The 14,923-nt window shown below is 26.5% G+C and overlaps 1 protein-coding gene across 6 annotated transcripts in view; it reads right to left on the bottom strand.

Moving 5' to 3' along the window:
- The window catches only part of Mnt, a 196,556-nt gene that overhangs the window by 61,697 nt on the left and 119,936 nt on the right, over positions 1 to 14,923 (bottom strand). For all 6 annotated transcript variants that reach the window (XM_075298599.1, XM_075298600.1, XM_075298596.1 and 3 more), the window contains one exon: positions 4,630 to 5,499. In XM_075298599.1, the coding sequence (XP_075154714.1) occupies positions 4,630 to 5,272 (643 nt within the window). In that variant the 5' untranslated portion in view covers positions 5,273 to 5,499. The remainder of the gene's footprint in view (positions 1 to 4,629; positions 5,500 to 14,923) is intronic.

Raw genomic sequence — 14,923 nt, 5'->3', positions numbered from 1 at the left:
TTATCAAAATTTTATATCTATAGAAAATTTTGTCAAAATTTTATTTCTATAGAAATTTTTTTTTCAGAATGTTATTTCTATAGAAATTTTTTTTCAGAATGTTATTTCTATAGAAAATTTTTTCAAAATTTTATTTCTATGGAAAATTTTGTTAGAATTTCATTTATAAGAAATTTTTGAAATTTTATTTCTATTAAAAATTTTATTTCAATAAAAAATTTTGTCAAAAATTTATTTCAATAGAAACTTCTGTCAAAATTTTATTTCTATAGAAAATTTTGTCAAAATTTTTTTATTTTATTTTGTCAATATTTTATTTCTATAGAAAATTTGGAAACATTTTATTTCTATAGAAAATTTTCTTAAAAATTTATTTCTAAAAAAATTTTGTCAACATTTTATTTATGTAAAAAATTTTGTCAAAATTTTACTTCTATAAGAAAATTTGTCAAAATTTTACTTCTATAAGAAAATATGCCAAAATTTTACTTCTATAGAAAATTTTGTCAAAATTTTATTTCTATAGAAAATTTTGTCAAAAGTTTATTTCTATAGAAAATTTTATTTGTATAGAAAATTTTCTCAAAATTTTATTTCTATAAAAATTTTGTCAATATTTTATTTCTATAAAAATTTTGTCAATATTTTATTTCTATAGAAAATTTTGTCAAAACTTTATTTCTATAAAAAATTTTGTCAAAATTTTATTTCTATAGAAAATTTTGTCACAATTTTATTTCTATAGAAAGTTTTGTCAAAATTTATTTCTATAGAAAATTTTGTCAAAATTTTATTTCTATAGAAAATTTTGTCAAAATTATATTTCTATAGAAAATTTTGTCAAAATTTTATTTCTATAGAAAATTTTGTCAAAATTTTATTTCTATAGAAAATTTTGTCAAAATTTTATTTCTATAGAAAATTTTGTTAAAATTTTATTTCTATAGAAAATTTTGTCAATATTTTATTTCTATAGAAAATTTTGTCAAAAATTTATTTCTATAGAAAATTTTGTCAAAATTTCTATAGAAAATTTTGTCCAAATTTTATTTCTGTAGAAAATGTTGTCGAGATTTTATTTCTAAAGATAATTTAGTCAACATTTTTATTTCTATAGATAATTTAGTCAACATTTTTAATTCAATAGATTTTATTCAAAATTTTATTTCTATAGAAACCTTTGTCACAATTTTGTTTTCATGGAAAATGTCAAAATTTTATTTCTATAAAAAATTTTATTTCTATAAAAAATTTAATTCTAATAAAAAATTTATTTCTATAAAAAAATTTATTTATTTTTTCAATATCTTATTTCTATAGAAAATTTTGTCAAAATTTTATTTCTATGGAAAATTTTGTCAGAATTTCATTTATAAGAAATTTTTGAAATTTTATTTCTATTAAAAATTTTATTTCAATAAAAAATTTTGTCAAAAATTTATTTCAATAGAAACTTCTGTCAAAATTTTATTTCTATAGAAAATTTTGTCAAAATTTTTTTATTTTATTTTGTCAATATTTTATTTCTATAGAAAATTTGGAAACATTTTATTTCTATAGAAAATTTTCTTAAAAATTTATTTCTAAAAAAATTTTGTCAAAATTTTATTTATGTAAAAAATTTTGTCAAAATTTTACTTCTATAAGAAAATTTGTCAAAATTTTACTTCTATAAGAAAATATGTCAAAATTTTATTTCTATAGAAAATTTTGTCAAAGTTTTATTTCTATAGAAAATTTTGACAAAAGTTTATTTCTATAGAAAATTTATTCAAAATTTTATTTGTATAGAAAATTTTCTCAAAATTTTATTTCTATAAAAATTTTGTCAATATTTTATTTCTATAGAAAATTTTGTCACAATTTTATTTCAATAGAAAGTTTTGTCAAAATTTTATTTCTATAGAAAATTTTGTCAAAATTTTATTTCTATAGAAAATTTTGTCAAAATTATATTTCTATAGAAAATTTTGTCAAAATTTTATTTCTATAGAAAGTTTTGTCAAAATTTTATTTCTATAGAAAATTTTGTCAAAATTTTATTTCTATAGAAAATTTTGTTAAAATTTTATTTCTATAGAAAATTTTGTCAAAGTTTTATTTCTATAGAAAATTTTGTCAAAAATTTATTTCTATAGAAAATTTTGGCAAAATTTCTATAGAAAATTTTGTCCAAATTTTATTTCTGTAGAAAATGTTGTCGAGATTTTATTTCTAAAGATAATTTAGTCAACATTTTTATTTCTATAGATAATTTAGTCAACATTTTTATTTCAATAGATTTTTTTTCAAAATTTTATTTTTATAGAAACCTTTGTCACAATTTTGTTTTCATGGAAAATGTCAAAATTTTATTTCTATAAAAAATTTTATTTCTATAAAAAATTTAATTCTAATAAAAAATTTATTTCTATAAAAAAATTTATTTATTTTTTCAATATCTTATTTCTATAGAAAATTTTGTCAATATTTGATTTCTATAGAAAATGTTGTCAAAATTTTATTTCTGTAGAAAATTTGGCAAAATTTTATTTTGTATAGAATAGTTGTGAAATACCTCTTACTGACGAATATTTGAGAAAATCTTGTATCTTATGGGATGTTTTGGGAAAATCGTGAAAATGTTTATTTGTTTATTTTTTATATATCTGTCATGAATGCTTCCTTTTATTTTATTATTATTTTTTTTCATAAATTCAGGTATTTGATATATGCGAAATTCATCATAAATTGTGTCCTTAAACTTAATTGGTAAATTCCTATATTTGACATCCCTAATTGACATACTCTTAAGTCCATTTGCTGGCTCAAGTACCCACCACTGTATGTGAGAGTCTGCTGGAGAATTCTACTTGCCAACGAGCATTTTGGCAACCGGCTTTAACGAAAAAACAAATAGGAAGGTTTACTGTTGTTTTGGGGATTTTTTAAGTATGCTTGCAAATTATGAAGTTCTTGTTTTTTTGCGAATACAATGGAATTTTAGGGAAAGAAAAACAAAAGGCTTCTGTTTTTTTGGATAAATTATGGTACTTCGACTGTTGCGGGTTAGGTGCTTTTGTTTGGGTTCTACTTCTTATGTTTCAATATTTGTTGGGGGGCTCAGACGTCGCCGGTTTACTACCTGTGGTTAAACAATTCTTATTTTAGCATGTTTTGGTTTTTTCCCCTCCTCATTCTTTTATGTTGTCAATGCGATTTAGTACATGCTTATTTTTTGAGGTTTCCTTGAATTTGGTTTGATTTATTTTTATTTTTTAGAAAAAAAAACAAAAAAAAATATTTTCTTTGACATTGGGATAAAATATTAGCAAAGTTAATTTTCAAATATTGACATCGAAGTACGAAAAAATCCAACATGCTAAAAAGGAATAACAGAAACATTTTTATTTCCAAATACACCACTCCAGTATGCTAGAGAGATTTTATTGTCATTATATTATTACTTAAATAATTTTATAACTTAAGTATTAATATAAAAACTCTAATTTAGTATAAAAAACTATAATGTAAGGAATGTTAATTTTTTATTATATTTTATATTCATTTAATTTTAATGAATTTAGACTAATTAATTTACTGTATTTCTTAATTGTTTTAGAATTATGTAGTTGGATTCAATTTAAATAAGTTTAATCCAACCTTTTTTAATTTTATTACATTTATTTTAGCCTATCACTATCACAGCTAAACAAAAACAGACCTATTGTAAAGAACAAGTTTCCCCTTCCCGACGAAAGAACAACAACAAATACCATAAAATCTATCTTATTGTTGACATTGAGAATATTTTTCTCTTCCAAATATTCTCCATACATATTCCAATACATAAACCCCGTAATGACGAGTAGAAATTTGTTGATTTCAATATAGTTAATAATAATAGTCGAAAAATGTGTTATTTACAAAGAAAGGCAATAATGTAAGCAATGCAAAATACATTCTTCAAGCCCAATTAGTCGTAATGTAATGTAATAACTGTTATTCAGAATCTAAAAGTAAATTAACAGTAACAGAGTTAGCAGAATAATGTGCAAGAGAAAAACATGAACCAGACTGAGAGAGTGAGAATGATAGATAAAGAGATACATTATTATCATATATATCATCAATACAACAACAATAAAACGTATTAAAGCACACATAGAGGGATATGCTTGTTGATACAACGAGTGAGCAAAGTTTCCATAGAAAAAGAGAAGACGACAGTGACAAAATAAACGAAGGCCTATCTTTTGGGTCTTAGGTCTTTAAGTTTTGTTTATATCGGTTTTATGTTTTTCATTCTATTCTACGAGTACATGAAAGAAAAAACAGAGAATTCTACTGAAAAAATGCAGTTATTTGTTTATAATCCATATTTTTTATTAAACATTTATGGTATGTCGTCTTGAAAAGGCCTTACATATTAAGACGAAATATCGAAAATAAAGGGCATACAATAATTTCAATATATATATTTATAAAGGTCGAACGAAAAACTAATATTTTCTTCAATTAAAAGAGCATTTAAGACCACTAAAACCTATCATTACGTTATATATGCACTAATTGGGCTCGTTGAGTATATTTTGCACAAAGGACACTGAACAATAGCGTTATGAATTATCAATCATTTGCAAAACTTACCCGACATACGACCTTCACTGGACCTGCCATTTAAGGATGTTGCCGCCACCGATGAAGGCGGTGGTGATCCAGCGCCACCACCATTCATTGGGCCCGTTGCGGTTGTGGCTGCTACAGTTAAACCGCCATTACCATTAAATTCATAATCATGATGGTTGGCGTGTATTAATTGACTACTTAGAAGGTGGGGATGGTGAGAATGACCGTTGCTTGTTGCACTATTTGTACCATTACTTAATACCGTTGTGGTAACGTGGGGATGGCTGCTGTTGCTGCTGCTGTTGTTGTTGGTATGATGACCATTAACGTGTTGAAATGTGGCCGCAGCGGCCGGCGCTGATGAGGACACTTGTAGGGTGCCACCACTGCCATGCCGTATATTGGAGTTTCGTATGTTTATGCTGTTGTTGTTATTCGTACTGTGGCTGCTGCCATTGATACTGATTGCATTATTGCCATTTAAATGAGCGCCATTGGTCAATGATGACGCGGCGGCTGTATCGAAGGCATGAACTATGAAACGCTGTGACGGATGTTCGTTGAGTATTGCCGGTATTGCAGTTGCTTGTGGTGACAGCTTTAATTTCTCCTGCTGCTCAATGTATTGAGCAGCTTCGAGGAGCGTCTTTAAACCCTCCGACATATCAGGATGAACAAAATGTATGTGAAACTTTTGCTGTTTCTTTTTCTTCTCCCTCTTCGTCAGCTGATGATTCTATGCTATGATGCTCCAAAGTGATCACAATTTTGGCGTATTGGTAAAAATTTTGTTGTTTGGCAATTTTTGTATTTGTTTATGGAAAATCTTTTTGGGCTCTAATTTTCGTTATTTTTCTTGCGAGAGGTTGGAATTTGTGTGTCCAGCTCCAACTGAAATTATCAAAAAGGGAAACATTAATATATTATTTTAGTGCATCATATATTTTCAATAATACTATTTTTTGTATTTTAATTATTTTTGTGTTTCTGGGTCATAGTGTAGTGGGTTTCCTACATTCTTGTCTTGGAGTTTGTTCGTGTAGTTCTGAAAGCGAGAGTATCATCGCTATTTCTGGGGATTCTCCAGCAATATCTCTCACTCTCTCTCACTCTCTCTCTTTCTCTCTCTTTGATCTTAGTCGCTTAATTCAAAATGTAGGAGAACTTCATCTAAAAGAATTTCTCTTTCTACAATGATCTTAGGATGTAAATAAACATTCTAATTAAAATCAACCTTGATTTAAATCTTCAATTAACTTTTTAATATATACCAAAGGATTTTTTTATTATCAAATATTTGTCTGCGTTTTTCCAATATTTTCCATAATTCTGTGAGTTTCCAATACTTCCATTTATTTCTTTATTTAATTGTTATTATTGTTTGTGATGTCCATATTTAATAATTTATAAATGAAACATATGTAAAACAGTTGTAAGTAGCGAATTTAATTCTACATGTAAATTTAAATATAACAGAGAAGAATAATGAAATAAACTTGTTTTATTTGCATGTATTGACTCAAACAGCCCACTAAAATAAATAAAACCCTTAAAAATAGTTAATTATGGCCAAATTCAATACAGTTCAGCGGCGATAATAGGCAAAGTCGGCTCAAGGTTTCTTTAACTTTTTTACATATGGATCTTATTATTGAAGAAATTTTAAAATATAACCCAATTTGTTCCTAGACAAAGACAAAGGCATCCCATGTCATCGGCGTTGCAAAAAAAATGTAATATATAGCCTTAATAAGCAGATTAACTAAATGCTGAGGTATAAATAATCTCAAAAACATATTAAAAGCAACAACAACACACATACACTACCCTTAGTTGTGGGGAAGGAAGTTGACTGGATGGCTGAGTCTGAGAACGGAAAAGCGGACGAGACAAATGTCGGAATTAATTTTAGCTAGTGTATGGAATAAACATAAAATGGGCAAGACTAAAACAAAGGATGGGCTGTGCTGGTAATGGATTGACGGCGTCAGTCGCCTGAGATGGGTATAAATATAAATAATTGGCAACGCATGAAGAAACCTGATAATATGAGAAGTAACGTAATTACTTTACAATCAACATACATACATACACACATACAATTTCATAGATATCACCCTGCCAAGAGATATATAACAGAATGCAAAAAAGACCTCACAGCTGTGTTGTTTTTGCTTTTTAATAAAATGTAAACAAGTGGACTGGTAGCATGAATGTATGTTTTTATGTGTGAGGTTAAGATATAAACAAGACTTTGGTGAAGAGAGCAAGTATTTGCCACATCTAGCCAAATCCCAAAGGCGAGAAATGATAAAGAAAAACGATAAGATCTATTATTGTATTGAGCATAAAGACTTCCTCTCTTTAAATTCGAATGAGAGTTTTGCTTAGCAAGCTTTTTTTTTTGATCAAGCTCGATAATTTTTTATGAAAGCCGTTTGTTCTTAGAGTTAAAAGATTCAATTTCAAAATGGGTACCTGTACATAAAATAAAATTTTATTGAACAGAAGTTAAATTTTGAAACAAATCCTTAATATTATTAAAATATTCCCACGATTCGATTCAAAGATTTTTTATAACTTGATTATAAAACTAGAACGTATTCAAATCTAGAAGGTGTCTTTCAAAATTTGATTTTAAAGCTGCATTAAGTGCCTTCATAACAGTTTTACTAAATCCATCTGAGATACGTAAATAAGGGGTGACTGATGTGTAAAGTTTGCTATTATTTCTAAATCGATCGACTGGCAGCTGATAAATTTATTCCAATGACATTTGATTTTATTGTTTACCAGCTTATAAAAGCATTTTGATCTATTGCATTCTGAAAGGAATTCATGCGTGATTACTTTATATTTGGCTGGAAAATCACAAGAGAGCTCTCCAGCATTTAAATGTGAATACATTTTATCTAGTACAATTGCTGGTTACCGTAATACTGACAGTGTTGCATCGCTCCCAAAAAGTGATTGGAAAACTGACGGCCAGTTTTGATCGACATCCACGCCACATTAGTAGGAACCTTGCTCGTGAGTTGAACATATCGTAAGAAACACATATTAATAATTGAGCCATTGAAGTTCTAAAAACTGCAAGACCTCACAGATGCACAAAAAAAGTTAGACAGGAAAGAGCCAAAGAGTTGTTTTTTGGACGGTGTAAAAAAAAATTGGTAGTTGTTCTAAAGGGACAACTTTAAAACCACTTCCAAAAATGTCCTCCCAAATGACCTTCCAAAAAATGTTCTTCAAAAAACAGAGTCGAATTAGAAAATTTGCATTTCTTTAATTATTTGAGGCAAGCGTTACAATGCATTAAAAATCATAAAAATAATAAAAAAATATTTTATTGGGAATAATCCAAAAATCTTTTAATTGACATCCAAAAACGCTGAATTCGGTTCACACCTTAAGAAATGAGGCAAATTCAGTGCAAAGACAGTTGAAATGGTGGACATCCGTCCTATGACAAGCCCATGTTAAATTCACCGCTGCTCCGCCAATTTTGCACCACTTCCGGAACCAAAAATAACATTTTTACTACTGTTCTGGCGACGCTTTTTTTGCTGGGATGTAACATGTTTGTCCCAACCATGTTATTTTCTCGGACATTATGCATCTGATTTCGACAACCATTTTATGGTTGGCGATAAAACAACATTTTTCCGGCAAAAATGTCCCATGTTCCCCATCTAAAATAGCATTATTCTTTAGGAGGTGACATATTCCTTGTCTGGGTGTTCGCTGGCACGAAAGTGGCCAATTACTGCAAGTTCAAAAGAAGTTAGCTGAAAATTTACATCTCAATCCGTTGAGTTTTTTGCGCCTGTGTTATTTTTGAGACTGAGGTTGGCACTAAAAAATACCAAATAGACATCTATTATGCTCTTCAGAGTTTTAAATAGGCTTAGACATCACTGATTAAGTGGGATACCTATATGGGTTATAACGGCGAATTTAGCCGTTTTTATTTCGTGCAGAATCATTGATCCTCAGAAAAATTACAAAGAACCTAAATTCATATATGAGCAAATGATCAATGGTAGCACCAAATGCTGGATATAATTTCCAATAATTTTGCTTTATTTGATCTGCAAACGTATTCATACTTAGAATGCTAAACACTATCACTTTTCTCACTTGTTTGAAATTTCCCATTTAAAATAAACGTCTCAATATGTGTAATTAGTTTTTAATTTCTCATTAATAAAAATTTACAAAGAAAACGGAAAATCCCTTACAATGTGCTCTCCATAATTCAGGTAGTGGTTCTCATGGAAGTGCAATTTGAAGTCAAAATTCTTTTATAAATATTCCATTTTTTTGAAAACAAAATTCAAAACAGCTGCTTCTGTTTTTAGATGCCGCCTGCTGTTTGACACTCGAACACAGCTGAAGGTCAGACCACCAGTCCAGATAGAACAGTCAGTCAGCACACAGTCCAAATACCCATACACAAGGTGCTTGGAATAATTTTAATCGATGGTTGTTTGCAGATTGACTAATATATGACATATCCTTTGTTTGTTTTTGTTTTTATTTTGAAAAATACTCCGAGGATATTATGACAGTCATGCAATATTTTTGTTTTCCTATGGAAAAAAGCAACAACTAAACAAAACAGGATAAAGGTCAATAAATGAAAGGAAATATACGGAAAAATGCCATATTTATGTATAAGGGATGGATGGAGAGTAAATTTATAAATAAGTAGAAGAAAACAAAGGAATTACAATTTCACAAGAAACCTAATGGTTATTTTTGTTTTGGCCTCTACGAATACCTGACTTTTTAATTTGAATTATAGTATGTTATTATGTTAATTTGTAGGCTATTTACGGTAAGTTGTAATTATATAGACAGCACCTTTAAGGAAGCGTGCATCGAAATTTTCTTAAAAAAACTACATTTTACAAAGAAAAAATTATAATATGGCATACACGCAAAGAAAAAAAAAACGTTTGGAAAACGTGTACCGAAAACGTTTTTCTTTTGTTAGAGTTTTTTGAATTGCTTCGAAAATTTTAAACTTTTATCACCAAAAAAATTCGTTTGTTACAAAATTTTTATTTTTTCAATAAAAAAAGTTATTTTTGAAACAACAACACAGTCCATTTCGTTTATATCAAACTCTGCTCTTTTCTGACTTTAGGTCTTTAATAAGACACATTTTACAGTTCAAAATTTAATATACTACAATGTAATGTTGAACATTTTTTCGGAATCTTCCGAACATATCTGGAATATATGTAAAAAAAAAACAAAAAAAACTTTGGTCGAAGCAGGGATCGAACCCACGACCCTTGGCATGCAAGTCGGACGTAGCAACCACTGCACCACGGTGCCAAACTAAATGTTTGTTTCTGTTAAATAAACTTTGTTTATTCGGTTCGTGGGCGCCGCAAGCTATGCTATATAAATATAACTTGTATGGATATTTATCTATTGATGACCATAACAGGTACATAGCTCAGTGGTTAGTGTGTTGGCTTACAAAGTGCATGGTCCGCGGTTCGATTCTCCGTCCAGGCGAAAGGTAAAAAAAAATTTAAAAATTTATAAAATCGTATAATTTCTTCTACATTGTTGGTATTACAGGAAAAGGTGTTAAGAACTAAAAAACATCGTGGATGTGAGAAAGATGTGAGGGAAAATGCAATTAGAGGGAAATTCAATTTTTTTTTTGAGTTTGTCCTTATGAAATTGTTTTTACATCCTGGAAAAGAATAAACGTTTATCACTAAAAGTATATACTTTTCTCCCAAATACACTTCCTTACAGCGAAAAGCAAATGAGAAACGAACTTTGTTTGTCTAAAATTTCGTTTGGGAGGAAAGAATTATTTTTTTGCGTGTAGGTATATTAAATATCTAAGTCAATATATCAGCCTTTAATCAACCCTAATGGATATCGCCTAGACACACGGAATCCACAATCACTTTACTATAGATTCGATATGGAAAGATATGTATGAGAAGAACTTCCCCCCATGGTGTTCGGTGTTGCCAGCAAAATCTCTCATTATTAAATAGTAGTGCATAGTCATAGTCATTTTCACCCCAAACTACTTGCTCAGGTTTTGCTGGGAACCACTGAATACAAGTTTTGCCAAATATACAGGAAAAGAACAGAAAACTCTTTTTTCTATGGAGATGAAGTTTTTCCGTTTAATCTTTTGACATTTTATTTATTTTTTTTTTCGTAAAGAGTCTTTTCCAAAAATAAAATTTGTGGCAAATCCGGTCAAAACTGAATTTCATAATGTCACTTTTTTTATTTCTTTTTTTTTTTAACCATATATGTAATTTATAATCTACGATTAAATACAATATGAATGAGTATTGGTAATGTTATTATGTATTCATGTCATTTCTCATCTTAACATAAGTTAAGATGACCCATTTGAATGTTATCATCATTATAATCGATACTAAAATGACTAAAATATGAATAAGTATTGGGTGATATACTCTCTTTTTCATTCTCTGCATATCAATTCTTTCACCACGATGGCTCTTATACAGCATTTACATAGCATTTAATGGTACAGCAATGTTACCGGCATTTCTGAGTATGACAGCCCTGTAAAAATTCTCTGTGGGAGAGAATTTATTTACATTTTTGCAATTATAATTGAATTAAATTTATTTTTTTAAATTTCAACTTATTTCAGTATATTTCTTTTACATTTTATTTAATTTAATAATGTGTTGGTAAACAGAATAAAATATCACCAAAATATTTCCAATTAAAAATTTGATTGAAGTTGAAAATTGTTTCAATTAATAAATTAATTGATACAATTAATTTTTTAATCAAACTCGGTAGACTAAAAGTTTTTTAAAATTTTCTATAGAAATAACATTTTGTCCAAATCTTCTATGGAAATAAAATGTTGACAAAATTTTCTATAGAAATAAAAATTTGACAAAATTTTTCTTAGAAATAAATTGTTGACAAAATTTCCTATAGAATAAAAATTGGACAAAATTTTCTATGGAAATAAAATTTTGGCGAAATATTCTGAGGAAATAAAATTTTGGTGAAATTTTCTATGGAAATAAAATTTTGACAAAATTTTCTATAGAAATAAAATTTTGACAAAATATTCTATAGAAATAAAAATTTGACAAAATTTTCTATAGAAATAAAAATTTTACAAAATTGTCCTTAGAAATAAATTGTTGACAAAATTTTCTATAGAAATAAATTGTTGACAAAATTTTCTATAGGAATAAAATGTTTCCTATAGAAATAAAATTTTGACAAAATTTCCTATAGAATAAAAATTGGACAAAATTTTCTATGGAAATAAAATTTTGGCAAAATTTTCTATGGAAATAAAATTTTGGCGAAATTTTCTATGGAAATAAAATTTTGGCAAAATTTTTCATGGAAATAATTTAATAATGTATTGGTAAACAGAAAAAATTACACCAAAAAATATTTCCACTTAAAAATTTGATTGAAGTTGAAAATGGTTCCAATTAATAAATTAATTGATACAATTAACTTTTTAATTAAGATACAAACATTAACTTATTTAAGTCAATAATTGAAAATTTTAAAATGTTTAATTAAAAAAATTAATTGATACAATTAACTTTTTAATCAAACTCGGAAGACTAAAATTTTGTCAAAATCTTCTATAGAAATAAAATTTTGACAAATTTTTCTATGGAAATAAAATTTTGACAAAATATTCTATAGAAATAAAATTTTGACAAAATTTTCTATAGAAATAAAAATTTGACAAAATTTTCCTTAGAAATAAATTGTTGACAAATTTTTCGATAAGAATAAAATTTTTCCTATAGAAATAAAATTTTGAGAAAATTTTCTATAGAATAAAAATTGGACAAAATTTTCTATGGAAATAAAATTTTGGCAAAATTTTCTATGGAAATAAAATTTTGGCTAAATTTGCCATGGAAATAATTTAATAATGTGTTGGTAACATAAACAGAAAAAATATTACCACAAAATATTTCCAATTAAAAATTTGATTGCAGTTGAAAATTGTTTCAATTAATAAATTAATTGATACAATTAACTTTTTAATCAAGATACAAACATTAACTTAATTAAGTCAATAATTGAAAATTTTAAATTTTTTAATTAAAAAATTAATAGATAAAATTACCTTTTTAATCAAACTTGGAAAACTAAAATTTTATCAAAATTTTTTTATAGAAATGAAATTTTGTCCAAATCTTCTATAGAAATAAAATGTTGACAAAATTTTCTATAGAAATAAAAATTTGCCAACATTTTCTATAGAAATAAATTGTTGACAAAATTTTCTATAAGAATAACATTTTTCCTATAGAAATAAAATTTTGACAAAATTTCCTATAGAATAAAAAATGGACAAAATTTTCTATGGAAATAAAATTTTGAAAAAATTGTCTATGGATATAAAATTTTGGCAAAATTTTCTATGGAAATAAAATTTTGGCAAAATTTTCTATGGAAATAAAATTATTGGCAAAATTTTCTAGGGAAATAAAATTTTGGCAAAATTTTCTTTGGAACTAAAATTTTGACAAAATTTTCTATAGAAATAAATTGTTGACAAAATTTTCGATAGAAATAAAATGTTCAAAAAATTTTCTATAGAAATAAAATTTCGATAAAATTTTCTATAGAAGTAAAAGCTTGACAAAATTTTCTATGGAAATAAAATGTTGACAAAATATTCTATAGAAATAAAATTTTGACAAAATTTGCTATAGAAATAAAATTTTGACAAAATTTTCTACAGAAATAAAATTTTGACAAAAAAAAAAAATCGAAAAAAAATTCCAAATCGGTGTAAATTTAAATATACGTATACTTTTACAATAGTCTCTAACGGCCATTTTCATGTACACACAAAAAAAAATTTTTCTGATTCAATCACCAAATTAATTGATCCAATTAATTTTTTAATTGAAATGTCTTCAATCACGAAAATGATAGTATCAATCACAGTTTTAATTGGGCATAGAAGAAATTCTTGATTAAAAAATTAATTGATTTTTTCAGCAAATTTCAATTAATTTTTTAATTGATTCAATTAAAAATTTAATTGATGTTGATTGCAAAACTCAATTAATTTATCAATTAAAAAAGGTAACTATTTTTAATTACTTTCTGAATTGGCTTAGAGTTTTTATTTGGATTAACAAATGATTGTTTGAAATACATTTTTAATTAAAAATTTAAAAAAAAAATCAGCACTTTTTTTAACTGAATTAGTCTTCCGAATTTGATTAAAAAGTTAATTGTATCAATTATTTTTTTAATTAAAAATTTTAAAATTTTCCATCATTGACTTAATTAACTTAATGTTTCTATCATGATTAAAAAGTTAATTGTATCAATTAATTTATTAATTGAAAAAATTTTCAACTTCAATTAACTTTTTAATTGGAAATATTTTGGTGATATTTTTTTCTGTGTAGGTTAGGTTAGGTTATGTGGCAGCCCGATGTATCAGGCTCACTTAGACTATTCAGTCCATTGTGATAACACTTTGTTGAACTTCTCTCTTATCACTGAGTGCTGCCCGATTCCATGTTAAGCTCAATGACAAGGGATATCCTTTTTATAGCCGAGTCCGAACGGCGTTCCAGATTGCAGTGAAACCACTTAGAGAAGCTTTGAAATCCTCAGAAATGTCACCAGCATTACTGAGGTGGGATAATCCACCGCTGAAAAACTTTTTGGTGTTCGGTCGAATCAGGAATCGAACCCACGACCTTGTGTATGCAAGGCGGGCATGCTAACCATTGCACCACACAGAAAAAAATATCACCAGAATATTTCCAATTAAAAAGTTAATTGAATTTGAAATTTTTTTCAATTAATAAATTAATTGGTACAATTAACTTTTTAATCAAGATAGAAACATTAAGTTAATTAAGTCAATGATTGAAAATTTTAAAATTTTTAATTAAAAAGTTAATTGATACAATTAACTTTTAATCAAATTCGGAGGACTAAGTAAGTTTATGATGATGATGAACATTTTTTTAAATTTTTAATTAATTTTTTTTCAAACAATCAATTGTTAATCCAAATAAAAATTCTAAGCCAATTCAGAATTTAATTTAAAATAGTTACCTTCTTTTAATTAATAAATTAATTGAGTTTTGCAATCAACATCAATTAAATTTTTAATTGAATCAATTAAAAAATTAATTGAAATATGGCAATGAAATCAATTAATTTTTTAATCAAGAATTTTTTCTATGCCCAATTAAAACTGTGATTGATACTATTATTTACGTGATTGAAGACATTTCAATTAAAAAATTAATTGGATCAATTA

This window comes from Haematobia irritans, chromosome 3 (assembly GCF_050003625.1).
Source record: "Haematobia irritans isolate KBUSLIRL chromosome 3, ASM5000362v1, whole genome shotgun sequence".
Classification (NCBI taxonomy): Eukaryota; Metazoa; Arthropoda; class Insecta; order Diptera; family Muscidae; genus Haematobia; species Haematobia irritans.
Note: the sequence above shows the minus strand (reverse complement) of the source record. Positions and strands in the feature narration are given on the sequence as shown.